The sequence below is a fragment of the Natrix helvetica genome (assembly GCF_964273705.1).
Source record: "Natrix helvetica genome assembly, chromosome: 2".
NCBI classification, from domain to species: Eukaryota; Metazoa; Chordata; class Lepidosauria; order Squamata; family Natricidae; genus Natrix; species Natrix helvetica.
Window position 1 is genome coordinate 74,657,589 of NC_138552.1, and position 18,744 is coordinate 74,676,332.

Here is an 18,744-nt window from a genome sequence, read left to right on the forward strand (position 1 = left end):
CAACACTATAAAATGCTGTTTTTCTGTACTGAGCATCAGACAGACCTCAGCACAGTAACTACTCTCATGTACCTCAGGCTTATTTTATTTTTTCAATTTTGGTGCTGCCCAGAGCACTTCTGGAGTCAAGCCACCAAAATGGAATTTAGTAACGATGGTGATGACTCACCCGTTGACTTTGTTCATTTAGCCAAAAGCTGAACTCTACTTCTGGTGTTGCCACTTTCTGTGTGGTCCATAAACATTTAACATTTTGAGTTTGTGACTCTTGGGAGATCCAGGGAGATAGTTTTCTCCTCTGTTTACCTACTGCAAATGCTTCTATCATTTTCGTCCAACATCTTATGGTCTCCTTGCAGCATATAGAGCTTGGGTTAAGGTTGAGATAAAATTTTAATTGTATGAAGTCTTTCTCTGCCACTGCAGCTGTGGCCACAGTCTGCATCCAATGCATCTCCTCGGCACATTCCATTATCTGTCTTTGTAAAGCATTAATTGGACACAAGGTCTTGATCAGATGTTGCACCCGGATGGATTGTGTTGTCTTTGTGGTTGGCCAATTGCCTTTTCTCCATCACGTGAAGATGTTAGCTAGCTAGACACCTAATGGATCACATTGATGAAGAGTACATTACTTGTGTCTTCAAATGATCATTAGTGCATTCATGTAATTCTCTCTCCATCCCTGTGTAGACAGTGGCTATAGTCGGGGTTTGTCCTGCATCACTCTCAAGGAACTGAGATTAAACAAATAAAATATTTCAAAACATGTAAATTGAAAGAAGAGGTTTATCACAGCCCATCAAAATTAAGACATAGAACATTAGTAAACACCCATGTAGGCATTAGAATGCCCTATCTCAGTGATGGCTAACCTTTTTGTCCTCGCATGCCGAAATCGTGCATGCGTGCATGACAGTGCATGTGCCCGCACCCACAATGCAATGCTCTCCGTACATGCGCATCACCCCTGTGCATGCGCATCACCCCCGTGCATATGTGCAACCCCCCTGCGCCCCATTTTGGGACTAGTAGGCTTTTGTGAAGCTGCCTAGGACCAAAAACGGCGCAGAGGGGGGCCGCCACAGCTCCCTGTGGCCTGTTTTGGGCCTAGCAGGCCTTCCTGAAATCTCCTGAAACTAAAAATGGGGCATGGGGGGATGCTTTCTCTTCCCCCTGCTCATGTGCGCACGATCCCCCCGCACATGACCACACATCTCCCGCATGCAAGGCAAAGACCCAAAATCAGGTGGCCGGTAAGAGACACACACCCATGCGCAGTGGAGCTGAGCTGGGCAACGGCTCACGTGCCCACAGAGAGGGCGTACCACCTGTGGCAGCCGTGTCATAGGTTCGCCATCCTGGCCCTATCTTAACCTTGTAGTTAAATCACTAAGATAGAAACCGGGAGACAGAGAGTTCTAGTCCTGACTTAGTCATGAAAGCCAGCTGAGTGATCTTGGTCCAGTCACTCACTGTCAGCCCTACCCACCTCACAAGGTTCTTGTTATGGGGGAAAAAATAGAAGGAAAAGGTATTGGTTATGTTTGCACCTTGAGTAATTTGTGTGTGTGTGTGTATTTGTAAATGTACAGTTTATCATTTGAAGAACCACAGTTATAAGTGAGCAGTGTGTTATTTAAAGCTCTTTAAAACTTACAGCTTGAAGATTGTGATCACATGCTAACTCACTTGAATTACTCTAGTCTAGTTGCTAATTGCTTTAAAGATTGTGGTTAAGAACACTTCCAGGGGAAAAGCATAATGGAATCAACTGGATTGTTTCAGTACACACAAAAAGTCCCTTTGGCATCTCTGAATCTGAAGAAGACATACCAGTTCTCCTATTAGCTCAAACAGTAGACCAATGCTCAGTAGATGGTCAGTTTAAATGAGCTACACTTGGATACTATTAATTAATCAAACAACTAAAGAGTACATGTCAGAACGTCCTCATTTCTTTTGTGTGGCTTTTTTAAAAAATGGAACTTTCTAAATTAATGGTGAATTGGTTCTTCTCTATTACAGTGTACTTCCAGAGAGAAAATCCTCCCCAAAAGATTTACTGACTCTTCCATAGATGATGAAATGAGAAAAAAATTGAACATCAAAACACATTAGCAGGAAAATTAATCTGCCAGGAAAATCTCGCATAGGTTTTTGAGGATTAGCTTTCCAAGCATAGGCCTGATTTCTTCCAGAAATTAGAGATCACCCAATCATTGGTTTATTAAGATTGATGGGTTATATCTAGTCTATGCTTCCTGGATGTTTCCTCACGAAAGGCTTAGAGTAGAAATAATGTTTTGGACCTTCTACTTTTTATGGGAACAGATCATATTTATCATCCATATGATGCATTGCTGTCACTCTGGATTTTCTATGCATTCGTCCATCATTTGTCAGACCAAAGAAAGTTCTAACACTGAAGTGGAGATTAGTTTCCAAGGAAAGAATACGCTTTTAGATAGTGCATTTATGTCTTTTTTCTCTCTTTTTGCACATAATAGAGTTTTGATGTATCATATGTCAAAAAATAAATATTCAATATTCAAATAGAAGCTTTGTAGTAATTCATGGCTTTGTCTTTGTGATGCTAAAATCATGGTTAAAATTCTGACTATAATCTGATTGTTGTAACGTGGTATAGTAAAATAATATAAATCCCATATAGTGAACGTTAATATTTTAGCCTTGTGATATTACAGTGACATTAAGTGTATTAAAAATAATAACCCTGCAAATGTTATTGCCATGAACAGGTGCAATACTTCTAACAGTTACCTATGGCAGCTACATCATAGCCTAGTATGGACATATTTTAATGGGATGTAAAGAGCCATGGTAGCGCAGTATTGCAGGCTAATTCCGCTGATTGCCAGGAGTTCGATCCTCACCGGCTCAAGGTTGACTCAGCCTTCCCTCCTTCTGAGGTTGGTAAAATAAGGAGACATCCAGATTGTTGGGGGCAATATGCTAACTCTGTAAACTGCTCGGAGAGGGCTGGAAAGCACTATGAAGCAATATATAAGTCTAAGTGCTATTGCTATTAAAACTGAATGTTTCAGATTCGTTTCTAGAAAGGTGTCCGGAAGCACATAATGTTCAGAGCAAGCCATAAGAATTGCAAGAATTACATCAATCTGCAATTTTTTTAAGCAGCTGAATTTCCTCCAGGATTTTTTTCTGGATTGTCATTGAGTATATATAGAGAGAGGAATTTGAAGCGGTCTTTAAGACCAATGTGATATTATAGGACTGAAACCAAAGCATTTCCCAGTCTGCCACTAAGTTACCTTAGTCCCAAGGGTCAGAATAGTGCAGCAGTCATGGGGTGAAACTAGAAATGGGAGGCCTGGGTTCAAGTCTGTCTTAAACCATTGAAGGACATTGGGAGATTGAACCAGTCTCTCCCTCCCTTCTTCTTCTCCCCCATTTCACAAAGTTGTTGTGACAAAACAGGTTGTATGTTTTGCATAGATATGCATGCATACAGAAAAAAACAATACCAGATCCTTGTTGAAACACACACACACAAACACACACACACGGCATGCCTATGCTGTTTAATTGGGACTCCCTCCACTTCCTCTTTAATAAGTTGCATGTCTTGGAGTTACAACAATGATTGCCGTCACTAAGAAATGTGGTTAAATGACATCACAATTTATGACCACATCACTGAGCAATGGAAATCCTAGTCGTAATTGCCTTCATAACTTGAGTATTTAAGAGTATTAGCTCTTAATTATGTGTGAGAGATTGACTCACATTTGCTGGATGGAAAAGAAAGCACAATGTATGTGTTCAGATACACTTCTGCTGTTTCCTCCTTCCTGGTGCCCTTCCAAATTCTGATTGGAAATTCTTGAAGTTGTGATACAGCACATCTGGAGGGTGTTAAATTGAGGAAGGCTGGCTTGGATTCACTTGCAACCCCCAGTTCTTAAATATTGCCAAAATAGTTAGAGAAAAAACTTTGCTAGCCAAGTGCAGTAACTTCCTTTGGGGGACATCTTGTACCTCTGGGAAGAGCCATTTGTTTTGCAACATAGCTGATTTCATAGCTGTGTTGTCTTTCAAAGTTTGTGCATTGTACCTTCTACAAAAATGAATGATTACTAACAACTCCTAATATCCTGTCTTCCTGATGCCTTTTGTCCAAGTGAAGGATCAATAAGAGTATTTATCAAATGGGATATTGATCTGGGCATAAAAGATGTGTGTTTCTCATTGAGAGTATGGGACAGGATAGACACTGTCTAAGAACTTTATAACATGGAGAACAATTGAGATATTTTTTTTTGAAAAATTCATCCCCTTGACTATTAGAAATTGAATCCTTTACTGACCTTTTTAAAAATGGAAACCAATGCAGAGTCTCCACATCCATTTTTATACAAATTAAAATTCCCTTTTGCCTTCAGATAGTTGGGTTCTCAATAAGGGTGGAGATAGCATCCATGCATGGGTTGACACTGTACAATAGTAAAGGTAAAGGTTCGTCTTGCACATATGTGCTAGTCGTTCCCGACTCTAAGGAGCGGTGTTCCTTTCCGTTTCAAAGCCAAAGAGCCAGCACTGTCCGAAGACGTCTACGTAATCATGTGGCTGGCATGACTAAATGCCGAAGGCGCATGAAACGCTGTTACCTTCCCACCAAAGGTGGTTCCTATTTTTCAACTTGCATTTCTACATGTTTTCGAACTGCTAGGTTGGCAGAAGCTGGGACAAGTAACGGGAGCTCACTCTGTTATGCGGCACTAGGGATTCGAACCGACGACCTTTCTGACAAGCTCAGTGTCTTAGCTACTGAGCCACCGGGTCCCATTATACAATACAATAGTACCTTATACTAAATAAGTATTTCTAGTAATTTGAAGTATAACTACAGTTAGAGAAAAAAATCCTTTTTTCTCTCTTATGTATCTTCTTGGAATTATTTACAATATCATGGTATGTTTCTGTAGCGCTGCTGATTAACTGTTGTTTTCCTAAACAGAAAAAATGGGCCCAGCACTATTTCTTTTACCAGTGGGCCTCATATAACAAAACATCTTGGCCTGCCCCTGTTCTTTTTTTAATAGAAGATTGTCCGGACCAGATATGCACATGTAGAAGATCAGAATCTACTAGTAAATGTTCAGGCGATTTACTAGACATTTCTTACTGATTTGGGATAATGTCAAGTGTGAACAATTAGATCCACATATGAAGAGTTCCAATTAACTACTTTATTGCTTATACCTGTTTCACAGGAATCTTCCCAGACTGGCAGTTTGCACCTAGACCAAACTAGATAAGATTCAGTGGCATTCAAGGGGAGTAAGGTCTGCTCTCTTGTGCCTACATAAGGATTCCAGACTAATTACATGCTTGACGCCTCCCCCTGGCTCAGCAAGTCTATCTCCAACAGATAACTTAGGAAGGGTTTTGAGGTACCAATCCTCTATTCCACATCCCTTCTTCCAAAAAAGAGGCAGCTTAAAATATAACCAAGAAAACAAAATAAATTTGATATGAAAGCTGGGGCCTTAGTGCTAATATGGAAGCTAAGAGTGTCCAGTTCCTTAATTCTAAGTCTAATTCTGGAAGAGGCCTGCTATAAACCCTCTTTTGCTAAGGAATTCTGGCAGGCAGAGTCAAGTAGAAGCCTTTTTTTGACTGTGGCCCTGACCTGTGAAACACTCGACTGCTGGAGGTGAGAACTGCTCCCATGTGCTTTGGACCTTCTGGAAAGGTATTAAAACTTGGGTTTTTCTAGTTGGCTTGGATTCCCTGCTGCAGGTAGTTGACAGGGCAAGACCTCATCCCTGTATTGTCTGTGTCTTGGTTCCTGGATTTTTTTTTTTTGCACGTTTTAAAGCTTTAATTTGTATAGTTTTATTTATTTAGCTGCTTTTCTTTTTACGATATGTAATCATCCAGAGTTGCCTTATCAGGAAGGCGGGTGACATATACATTTAATTAATTCTCTCTCTTTTTATATATGCAACTTCATTAGGTTTTGAAATTCAAGGAAAAAATGTCCATACTACAGTCTTGAAGTTGCCCCATTGTGGATCTCTGTAGCAAATAAATTCCTTTCCCCCTCCCCTCTCCTTTCCTCTCCTCCCCTCTCCTCTCTTCTCACTTCTCTCCTCCCCTTTCCTCCCCTCCCCTCTCTCCTTTCCTTTCCTTTCCTCTCTTCCCCCCCTCTCCTTTCCTCTCCTTTCCTTTCCAATATTGCAGTTTACATCGGGTGCTTTTCTGAGTTATAGCCAGTGAATTAGCCACCAGTTGCTTAGAATGATTTGTTTATTGATTGTAGAAGCCATTTAATTCCAAGTGTGGCATTTTTTTGTCGAAATCATTATTGCTTTCACTGTTGACAGTTTATGAGGAATGACATTGCTAATATGATAATACAGCTTGATTCAAAGATAGGCCATGTGGCAAGATGATGTAGCCCTCACCTTGTTTTCTCAGTTGGCTTTCAGATTATAATAAATCATGTGAGAGCTTAGTTGTGTGCTGCCTCAAAGTGCAAACAATGGCAAGAAAGAATTGTCCATTTAAATGCAGTGGTCAGTCTAATTTCCATGACTCCTCTTGAAGGCTTGTGTGGGTTTTTCTCAGTTACGGTCAGATGGTGTCACTCTTGAGAATTGTAGCTTAATTCATTTCAGTGATGGAAGAATGTCTTGGATAATAGTGGTAGTATTACCCTTATCCTTTCCATACTTGGTCATCTTTTTTTTTTCTTTTTTGTGCCCAAATAGTAAATATGGCTTTTTTATTTGATATACTCCATATATCTTCCTCCTGGCTTAGAAAATACTGCAGCTATATTGCCCCAGTAATCAAATTGTAGTATGATTGCATCTCAAATATTCCAGTGAGTAACTGAGCCAAATCTAATTGGAGACATAGTATCTGTGCAGACTCAGAATTACCATATTTTTTAGAATATAAGATGCACTCCCCCCCCAAGTGGGTGAAAATGTCTCTGTGTCTTATATAGCGAATGATGCCAAAGCCCCACCCACCCTTTGCCTGTTTTCAGCCTCTGCACGTCGCATTTTCAGCCTCCACACGCTCCGTTTTAGACCCGTTCCAGGATCGACACAGCACATCGCCAACGATCGCTGTGTCCCGCGTCGCGTTTTTGGCCTCTGCGTGTTGTGTTTTTGGCTGGTTCCACGCAGTGGGGATCGCCAGAGCATATGGAGGCTGATCCAACCGCTGTGTCCCGCGTCGCGTTTTTGGCCTCTGCGCGTCGTGTTTTTGGCTGGTTCCAGGCAGTGGGGATCGCCAGAGCATGTGGAGGCTGATCCAACTGCCAATCAGCTGCTCATGCTGAATCAGGATGCTGAAACGTGTTGAAGCTGACTGGGCTGTTTGCTGTTTGCTGCAAGGAGTCTAGCCAGATGAATACCGATGGATGCTGGTAGACAGAGGCAGAATTTTTTTCTTGTTTTCCTCCCCAAAAACTAATGTGCGTCTTATACTCTGGAGCATCTGATACTCCAAAAAATACGGTACTTGTTAATATGTGCATGAATACTTCCTTGTGATTGTGATATGGAGTGTAGAGTGGCAAAATTTCTCCCATGTTAAAGAAAGGAAAGCAAGGTATAATGGCTCAGTTGTATTGCTCTACTTTTGGGGAATATCCAAGACAACCCTTTTTGCACAGGTAAGTGCTTCCTTTTTTTATCTGCTGGACTACAATTTCCTATCATCCACAGCCATGTCCTTTGAGGTATGTTTACAAGTTTTTACAGAGGTTCTTTCTGTGTTTTTTTCTCTATTACTGTATAAATGCAATTTGAGGACTGACAAATATCTACAGATAGTCCTTGCTTAATGTCTGTTTTATGACTGTTTGAATTTACGACAGTGTAGGGAATGGGTGCTTTATGATCTATTGTTAATGGTTCACTGCCTCCCTCCACAGTCACATGGCCGCACGTTCTATGGGTAAGCTTTACATCCCATCATGACATTCTATGCTCACGTCACCATGATTTGCAGTGTTTTGTGCTAGTTTTCCAGAAAATTTGCCCATTTGGTGGGTTCAGTTAACAACTATGGAGTTTGCTTAATGACTGTGATGTTTGCTTAACAATTGCCACAAAAATGGCCAGAAATTTTCTTCTGATCACTAGGGTGCCTTGAATTAAGACCTTAATAATTTACAATTATAATTCTGGGCTCAATTATGGTCATTAGTCAAGAACTACATGTACCTGTCCTCCCATTCCTGCCACCGTCGGTGGTGTGGAACCAGATGCCATAGAGGGTGTGGCTAGTTTGGATCTGGGGTATGAAGGCAAACCATCTGCTTAATCCAGGGGTGTCCAAACTTGAGAACTTTAAGACTTGTGGACTTCAATTCCCAGAATTCCCCAGCCAGCATGGCTGGGGAATTCTGGGAATTGAAGTCCACAAGTCTTGAAGTTCTCAAGTTTGGACACCCCTGGATTAATCCATCTAAATTTTACTAGAATTGACTCTACTCTAGTTGGAAAAGCAGGACATTAAATTGGCCAATAAGAAAAAAGAAGAGGTAGCAATGGAACTGAGCTATGCAGGAGGACTGGAAACACTAAATGTTTTTTGATGAATTGACAATTATGATTTCCCCCCCCCCCTTGTGGCACCTGAGATAATGTAGAAAAAGACCTATTTTGATCTCATTCCTCTATTATTTCCATCATCTTTTTAGTTGCTGCTCCCTTGTTTCTTTGCTTTGAATTGCATTCTGTAATCCAAAATGCACCAAGAGATAAAATGCAGGTTTTTCAGGTTGCTTCTGCCGTTAAATAATTGGTTCTTTCGTCTATTCTTTCTCTCCCCCTCCCCCCCCCTTCTCTTTCTGCAGAAGGACGGATGCTGATTCAAGACATTCCTTCCCTGGCCAGCAGAGGGCATCTGGAGAGCACATCTGACTTAGTTATGGACCCCACCTACTACAGCAGTTTATACCAGCCATCCCTGTATCCTTATTACAACAACCTGTACAACTATTCTCAGTATCAAATGGCTGTGGCCACCGAAACCACCTCTGGTGATATGGGAAGCCCACTGACCGGGTCACCTGTTAAGAACAGCCTCCGAAGCCTCCCAACAACTTATATGTCAAGCCAGTCAGGAAACCAATGGCAGGTACTGTATAAATGAGTAAAGGCAAGGCCTTGTTTGATAAATTAAGATTGTTCTGAGTTTACTTTGAGAATCACTGGAATTGCTGTGGTTCTACAGGTTCAAAGCACATGACCTCTTCCTTAATTTGATACTCCCCAGGGATGTGGGGGTAAAACTGCCATTATTCCCAGTTATTATTGCTAATTGTTAGTGATGATGGAAATTGTGGTCCAATATATCTAGGGAGGAGCAGATGTGTTTAAAAAAGACAAAACATAGAATTATCATGCTTATTCTTAGATTCTTCCCTCCTCAAAATAGGTATATGTTAATTAAGATTCTGTCTTCAGATTTATTGGGAATCTATTTATCAGCATGTCGGGAGTCATTTTCTTCATGGTTACTGGTTTTGTATTTTTACATAAATGTAACTAGAATGAAGCGTTTGACCAGAACTGTAGGATATTGGTCCAAGTTCCCACTTAGACATGAATCACATTGGTTAAATTTCAACTATTGCTCATCCTACCAGACCCCACGGAATTGGTATGCAGTTTATTAGATTTATAGAGTTTATTAGATTTATAGACCGCCCCCTCTCCCCAAAGGGACTCGCAGAAATACGGGATGGTAAAAAATGATAGCGTTTGTGCAGAATAAATAAATAACAGAACCTGCTGTTGGCCTGGATAAAGACTTACCATGTTACTTCATTATCTTACATTTATTATGAAAACAGGATTTGCATTGGTGGGAACTATACTTGGATATAAACCCTACTGAATAAAAGTTAATAGCCTGAAAAGCATTTTTATAATGATATACTGATGCGACCATGCCTCTGTCTAGTACAGTGTTTCTCAACCTTGGCAACTTTAAGTCCTGTGGACTTCAACTCCCAGAATCCCCCAGCTAGCTGGCTGGGGAATTCTGGGAGTTGAAGTCCACAGGACTTAAAGTCCCCAAGGTTGAGAAACACTGGTCTAGTATGAGTGGCAATAGCTCTTTGACGTTTCAGGTTGAAATTTTTCCTACTTCCCCCTGGAGATACAACCTGGGCCTTCAGGCCACAGATCCTCTGTTCTACCACTTGCCTGCAACCTTGGAGGGATTACACTTAATGCAGTTAGGGACCTATCCAAGTAGGAAGAGTTGTTTTTCAAAACTACCCAAAGAGAAGTTGTAACACTTTTTACCAGAAGATGATTCTCAGGAACAGGAGTCAAGTCTCGTGACCTTTTAAAGGTTGGAGATACTGTAAGCATTTCCCCTTCTTTGACAAGGACAGTGATTATTTTTTTAAAGACTGTTCGGAGGTTTCTGACAGCGATACTGCCTGTATATGAATTACGCCCGTCTTTCTAGGGCCTCTGTTCTTATATTTCCTTCCCGTGGCAGTGATTGGGAAGGCAATATGAAGTAATTGCCATAGAAAGCTGAAAGGAAAAATTAATTGGGTGTACCAACAGGTACTGGTATATTACATTATTAATTGCAAGAGGCGTTGAGCTTGTTGACCTAAACAACTTGTGTGTGAAGGATTTAAGAAAACTCAGGCATCATTTGAGCTCTTTAGAATGTGATGACTGACTGAACGCAGTTGCTACCTCAGCTAAGAAGGTGTTACTCCCATCACCTCTACCCTCAAAGCTCACCTCAGGTGGGAGTCACCTAAAATGATTGAGGTGGCTGTGCTAGACATGAGGATAGTAGCGCATCGAAGGAGTTGACTGCATGAGAGGCCCTATTTCAGGGCCCCACATCCCTAATGGCTGATGATGCTGGCTCCAAAGCTCTTTTATAAAACCCGTAGAATCCTTGTAAGGACCGATGATCAGAAGCTTTTGTTCCTTCAGCAGGGCCTTATCCACCATTTTGTGAATTCTGAATGTTGTAGACCCACCATAGGGAAAGCCTAGTCTTAAGAGGCATATATAGAAATGTTAAGTCAGGATTTTAAACCACAGTTTGTTGAACAAACTATAATAGACATCATTGCTGTTATTAATACAGGTAGAACTCGATTTACAACGGTTCATTTAGTGGCCGTTCAAAGTTACAGCAGCCCTGAAAAGTGACTTATGACTGTTTTTCACACTTAACGACCGTTAGAGCACCCACCCACCCCCATGGTCACATGACCAAAATTCAGATACTTGGCAACTGACTCATATTTATGGCAGTTGCAGTATCCCGAGGTCACGTAATCGTCTTTTGCGACCATCTGACAAAGTCAACGGGGAAGCCAGATTCACTTACAACCGTGTTGCTATCTTAACAACTGCGGTGATTCATTTAACAACAACTTTACGACCTTTCTTGCTACCATTGTTAAATGAATCACTGAAGTTGTTAAGTTAGTCACATGGTTGTTAAGTGAACCTAGCTTTCTGACTTTGCTTGTCAGAAGGTTGCAAAAGGTAGTTGTATGACCCTGGGACAGTGCAATTGTCGTAAATATGAGTCAGGTGCCAGACTTCTGAATTTTGATCATGTGACCAAGGGATGCCGCAGTGGTCATAAGTGTGAAAAACGGTCATAAGTCACTTTTTTCAGTGCCATTGTAACTTTGAATGATCATTAAACAAACTGTTGTAAGTTGAAGACTACCTTCACTGTAGTCACTGAAGCAAAGAATGTGTTGTTTGAAAGTAGCACTAACACCCGGGTGTGGCTGCATTTTCAGCAATCGTGGTTTGGGGGTGAATTCCAAGGATTTCAGCAAATGAACTTAAAGGCCACAGTTTGCCCTACATCTCCGTCTAAACCTGAAAAGCAGCACTTGTTCAGATCCTTGAACAATTTGTACCGAAATCCCTCCAATTAAAATTATCACACTAGCTTTGTCCTTTACCTAAATCTTACACAGAATATTTCATAAAAATAATGTGCTAGACCACGGTCGAAGATTAAAGTCAAGGGAAGAAAAAGAAAAAAGATGGTGTTCTGGTTTATTGAGAAAAACGCAAGCCAAGATTCATATTGATTTGTTCAGCATAATGGTAATAAAGCCACTGAAGAGACTTCCTTGATTTCCATAACTCTCCCAAGTGAGAGAAGAAGCTAAGTAGGAATGATCCAGCATGACAGCCGGATCATTTCTGCTGAATATTGTTTGAACTGGTTCAAAACCGCCTTGAAACGCCTTGTGTAGATTGTTTATTTGTGTATTAAATAGAACTATAGAATGTTGTCAGGGATGTTCTACTAATTGAATGCCAGCATTATTTTTAAATTAGTCATGACTAATCTATAAAATAGCCAATTATAATTTAAACATTGGATTTAATATTAACATGTAATTGAATTATGTCAGCAACTTGAATCCCTTCTGGTTGGTCATTCAGACAACATATTGTACACTGTACAACACAGATTTATGCTAAAAGTAACCTAATGTTTCTGACAGCTCAAGTGTGACATGAATATAATCCATATTTCTTAGAGAAACTAATCTAAGTTGTTTATTTTCCGATACTGCTGATAGGACTATATCTCTTGGTGTCACAGTGGTTGAGATTCTGATGGTAACGTATTGTTTGTGGATCACTGCTTTTGTCTAAAAGAGTATATTGGAAGAGAATAGCAAAGGTTAATTGAGTTTGTCTGTCAAGGTGGGACAGATACAGATGGTTCTTTTGTATGAAAATTACCTTTTCCACTTAGAATCCACGGGAGGCAAGCACAGCATCACTGTGTATCTTAATGGTGGAAAAAGTCACTGGGAAGGGGAGGTAGAATTAAAATTTAAAAGCAATTACAGTATGAAGATGCTCAGTATTTATGATAATCCTTATTATATGATGATTCCATATAATTCTGAATTCCAGAGCAGTTTCTCCAGTTTGGGCAATCTCCTGATATATTGTCTTCAAATTCTTGACCCTTGACTCTGGAAGTTGAAATCTGCAGAATTCAAGCGCATCAGTTTGGCATAGACTACCCTAGAAGGAACCTTTCTTAACATATTGAAGCTCCCCAAGTCCTAGCAAATTTGCTTGTTAGTATTTACCATTCCAACATATTTGGATGGTGCCATATTAGAGAATGTTTCCATAGGTGATTACTACTGTCAGTCCATAAGAGAGGATAATATAGGAACATATGACCAGCTATCAACAATTTGTTTAGTTCAGCAAGAGACACGAAGTTCTTGTTCATGGATTGATTTCCTTTGAGAGGCTTTGTTCAAGCAATAGTAGGCAGAAGTAGCATCCGATCGTAATGTGTCCAATCATGGATTTGGTAAAATCTACCAGTAAGATGTACAAGCCAGATTTCCTGAATCTCATATCTGCCTTGATTCTGAAACAAAAATAGATAAGAAGTTTACAAAAGTCATAATTTATTCGGTATAGTTGCTTTGAAAGTGTTTATTTCCTAGATTGGATGATTGAGGTACCTCTTTCTTAAATCTTTTTGCCAGCTTTTCTTATCCCCCAGAGTTAATTATGTATTTTTGAAACATACATGGCACATTGAAGCATACGTGTTCATTGTCAGGCTAAAAGAGTTCACTGTCACATCATCTGGGTTCATTTCATGAAGAACATGCTAAGGTCAAACATTTTAATATTTGGTTAGTTCATTATTGTTACTATAAAATAGAGTAGCTAAATTCTATAAAAAGGAAACCTTGTGGTTCAGATTTACTGTGTTATATATATTCTAAATACTTTAATAAAATAAAAATGAAAGCTTTTTTAGTCTAGTGGTTAATTCAACACATTGTTTGCAGAGCCTTGGCTCGCCTCTGTCTGTTGGTCGTACTATGGTTCACAGGCTTGGTGCAGATAATAAGATTATAAACCATGTCTTTCTAGGCAAGGAGCATATACTACTAGTAATAGTTGTAATAATTCATTGGATCCTGGGAAATTAGTTGGCTTTTTTAAAGAGTAAGAAATGGGAGAAACACAAGAAGGCTCAAAAGGAAACAGGTCATTGCCTACATAAGGTAAACAAAGTAGAAATGCTTTAAGCACCAGTGGGTAGTGGTGCAATTTATCGCTTCTGAAATTATATTATCCTTTTGCAGTTGTTCTTTTTAGAGGGTGCGCAAACAATGAAAAGAAAAAAAAAGATATTTTTTTTCACAATAAAAGGAGATCATGAACAATGGGTTTGAAAAAACAGGCTGTACAAAAAGGTCGCCCTAAGGAGCATCTCCCCAGTTTTCTTCCTGGTTGAAAAATAACTTCCAGTGTCATGATTCAGAGTTCTAGTAAATTGGTAACCTCCTATACAGGTAGTCCTCAATTTATGACTAATTATGTATATATGAATAACAGGAATATGTATCAAGCAGTAGATGGTGAATACCCCTAATACTCTTGCCTCCTACTTTTCCCATAACAACGACCGTGTGAGATAGGCTAGGCTAAGAACAAGAGAGACTTTTGCTCAGTATTACAAAATTCAACAGAAAGAATACACATGAAGCCTGAAAACTAACCATATAAAGAATGTCCATTGAAATGCACAATTCTCCCATGTACACCTTTTCTTTGTGTACTTATATACGAGTGCTATTTTACTTTGCTGTAGTTTATATTCTGTAGTTGTACTCCAAAGTTTGGAAACATGAAAATTTTAATCTTCCTGGTTTGGACAAGATCTGTAACACATTCATCCAAATCTTCATGAGCAAATCTTTTGCTTTCATGCAGTCAGAATGTCTTCTTGGCTAAAAGAAGATTGAGGTTTGAAACGAGATGTCTCATCCCGAAATTAAAGCTTTGCTTGGCATTTTTACGCTGCTTATGTCAAATTTGTAAATAGCTCATATTTTCTCACGAACTGAAACGACTTTGCCCAAGGATAAATAATTTGCCTGCTTGACAGCCCTGTAATAAAGTTTGAGAAACTGAATACTGTACGATGGTAGGAATCAGGGCAATATGCTGTCATCATATCCATACTTCCTTTTTATTGGAGACAACAAAATTATTTTTTAGTTGTCTCCACATGTGAAAGTTGGAAGAGAATTGAAAGCACTCCAGCCTTATCTCTTTCCTCGTACCCCTTTGGTCTCCTCATCATTCCTAATCAAAGAAGGGCTGGAGGCATTTGAAGCAGTATCCAAAACCTGAAAAATCTTGAGCAGTAGCAACCACAAGTTATTTTATTGGTTTATAACATTTATTGGCTGTCCATCTTACCTCAGAGTAACCCTGGGCAGCTTATAGTCATTAAATTTTTTTAAAAAAACTATACAAAGATAAATATAAATAGTGTTGGCAGGGTAGCCTTTGTAAGCCGCCTTCACTTCCTTGATGACCTGGGCGCTACTTCAGACTTTCAAGGGATAACAACGATAACACTAAAAAATTTCCACATAGAAGTAATCAAACATTTCAGGCCTAACATTCTCAGACAGAAAGTTCCAGAGATAAATTCAGCAGGAGGAGAGCCTGGCAATAAGCCAAAAACATACTTACGGGGTGAGGAAAACTGTCTCCATCCAATGCAGGTTTTCTCCCCTTACAAGCTTGTATGATGTGCTCTTTCTGCTGTTCTCTTAACAGGTGAAAAGCCCTGACGGTCGGCACAGTTTGAGTTCCCAGTACAGGATGCATTCTTACTATCCTTCCAGCTCTTACTTGGGACAGAGTGTTGGGGCCCCTGCCTGTGTTCCCCAAATTTTTACTTTCGAGGAGAATCCTTCTTACTCTGAAACAAAAGCAAATGGTAAGCATCTTGTCAACCTTCATGGGAAAAGGTGTTGGGGCGTCTACTGAAAAGCCAGTGGCTAAACTGGGTAGAGGCAGGTAACATTGGAGATGGATAACATCTTATTAAATTTTTCTGAATGACTCTTAAAATGGCTGCTTACTTCCACTTTATGGTAATCATTTTTTTTCCTCCAGCATTATTCCTTAAGAGAATAAATATTTCAAAGTTTTGGTTTATGTTTGTGCTTGGGGACTTCTTGAAAATATGTGTGGTTTCACAGCCTGCAGCTGTTGGCATAGCACTAAATCCTTCTTCAACTTGAATAGTTTGCAATATATAAATTGTTGGGGAGCAATATTTTACTCCTTCTCCTCAACACCTTGCCCTCTGTATGTAGCAGACTGGCAAATATGGGAACTGTTCTCCAACCAATCTGGAGGGCATCTAGTTGGAGAAAGTTGTTTGTAGGATTTTGAAGGAGGAGAATTGTATACCTTGTGCATTTTTAAATTGCAAAAAATTCAGTGTTTTCCATCACTATTGACTACTTGTCCAGACAATATTCCAAATTCTGATATTGTTCCCTAAGTTAATCCATCAATCAACAACAGACAAGCAGGGAGATGTAATTTACTGAGCTCAAGCAGACTTTTCCCAGCTGTGACAAAGTATTTTTCCATAGCAGGGTGGCCTGCCAGCCTGAGAAACACAGGTACGCTTAGAAAGGGTGCAAATACAAAATCACAGCATACTTTTTGGGTGATCCTTCTTATAGTTTCTTCGTGTTCCTAATACAATGATCATTTCAGGTACACTGTACATTTTTATTTTAGAGGCAGACACAAGTCTCCCATCTTCTCTGTAATTGCAATTAAAAAGATAGAAAGTGGAACCATGTACCGTACATGTTTTGAAATCAAAATATAAGGATTTGAAGGATACCCCTTGTTCATTTTCCAGTAGAATCGAGGGAGGGGTTACACATGATTTTTGTCACAGCCTGATTGGTCCATAGACTGAGGGAAATTTCTAGAATATTCTGCCATTCCCCAAGCATTGCTTTGGCTCCTAGGTAGGAAACCTTCAAATTATTGTAAAACTTGCTAAAATTCATTGATTTGATTGGACTAATTGGATAATCTAAATTACTAAATTTATCTCAGCTGTGGCCCCTAGGGACAGTCGTTTCTGTTTCGTGCGGGATAGGAGAGCCTTTGGGCACCGCACCTCCTACCCTGTGGGGCCAGGGGCCCTGTCAGATTCCCGTGCTAGCTGGGGTGACGGGCTTCAAAGCACAGCTTTCTGGGAGCTAGATTGTGAGCCGGCTATTACAGCAGGTCGGCTGAAGAATGATCCAGCCGCATAACTTAAAAGGCAAACCGCGGCTTTTTTCTGGCGCCAGGAGTCTCCTTGCGGTGAGCAGCACTTCTATTGACCACACTACCTTCCTGCTGATCCGAAATTGCCCGAGCATATCTAATTGTGGATTGCGAGTCGCGGCGGTTAAAAGACAAGCCGCGACGATTAAAGACAAGCCGCAGCCATTCCTAAGGCTCTCGGCAGCGCGATCGGAGGCTCCAGTGGCGATTTTGAGGCGGCCACATGGAGGCAGCCATTTCCAGAAGCCTCGTTGCCGGGTACTCTGTTCCCTGCATCACGGCCATTGATCGAGGCCGGCAGGTCCTTATCTGGAATGTGGCCCATAGCTCCCGGAGGCCCAGGCACTGGCGGGACCTATAGTGGTCTTGATTACTCTGACACGTGAGTGGCTACAATGGCAGCGACAAGATCCGAGCTTCCACAGGCCCCATCAGAGGCCCCAAGCAAGGTCAGAGAAAGGCAATTGGACAGGCTCAGAACCCGGGCCGCGGCTTCTAAGCCCTCGGCTGACCAACGCCCTTCCAGAGCCGCCACTAGGGATGAGCTTAGACGACAGAGGGCGCTGGAGAAAACAATCGCTAGGGCAGAAAAGCAGGCCCAGTCCACTAGGCCCAACTCTGCCAGCAGATCCAGATCTCCTATCAGGCCCTTATCTCTCCACTCGGGTTCACCTCCTAGAGGTTTCAGCCCATCTTCCCCTTCAGTCTCTCCTGATAGATCCCACAAGCACTCCAAGCAGGAAGTTTCTCCTTCCCCCTCCATCTCCCCAAGAGCCATTGGGGGTGGAGATGCGGATCCCTTGGAAGGCCCCTCTAGGTCCTACCATACCTTTTCAGGGCTAGCGCCTCAGGAACCTCCGTCTGGGTCCATCGCTGGATGACCTTGAGGACCTGGATCTCCTTCCTGAAAGTATTGGGAAGCTCATATCTACAGCTATAACAAGGGGCATTGCCACTGGTCTGTCCCAGAGAGAAAAGGCATCACAATCTGGCAGGGTCCCAGTGGTTCATCACAGACAGCACCACGCTAGGCCCCCCTCCCCTTCCATGGTCAGCAAAGGTTCCATTTTGGGGGAGGAGACTCATCAAGACATGGGGTTTTCAGAGGATGAGGACTCAGTCCCTCCTGACCCTCCAGCCTTTCCTGGCCTTTTTCCACCGGTCATGTTCAAGACACTTTTACACAAGGTCAGGAAGACCACTAAGATTGGAACTGGGGACCCGACAGTCCCTCAACCTAGGGATCCAAATCTGGTAATATTTTCTAATACCGCCACAAACAAGGAGGAGATTCCTGCCCCTCCCTTATTTCTAGAACCAGTGGGCCCGTCCTTCCACCTTTTCCAATCCTGGTAGCAGCGATCGCCGCTTCTACAATGTGGAGCAGGCCTTTGTCCAAACTCTACAATTACCAACAATCGACACTCCAGTGGCAGCCCTGGTCTCTTCCTCCTCCGTAGTCTCAGGGGACGCAGCTGATAAGATGAAGCCGGAGGAGAAGCGTGAGGAACTTAGCTTGTGTAAGAACTTTAACGCTTCCGCCTGGGCAATCAAATCTGCT

The 18,744-nt window shown here is 41.2% G+C and overlaps 1 protein-coding gene across 1 annotated transcript in view; it reads left to right on the top strand.

Annotated features, from left to right (window-relative positions):
* The window catches only part of DMRT1 (doublesex and mab-3 related transcription factor 1), a gene marked incomplete at its 5' end in the record, with an annotated part of 82,414 nt that overhangs the window by 25,719 nt on the left and 37,951 nt on the right, over positions 1–18,744 (top strand). The window contains 2 exons of the mRNA XM_081940049.1: positions 8,867–9,150; positions 15,657–15,819. Coding sequence (XP_081796175.1) covers positions 8,867–9,150; positions 15,657–15,819 — 447 coding nt within the window. The remainder of the gene's footprint in view (positions 1–8,866; positions 9,151–15,656; positions 15,820–18,744) is intronic.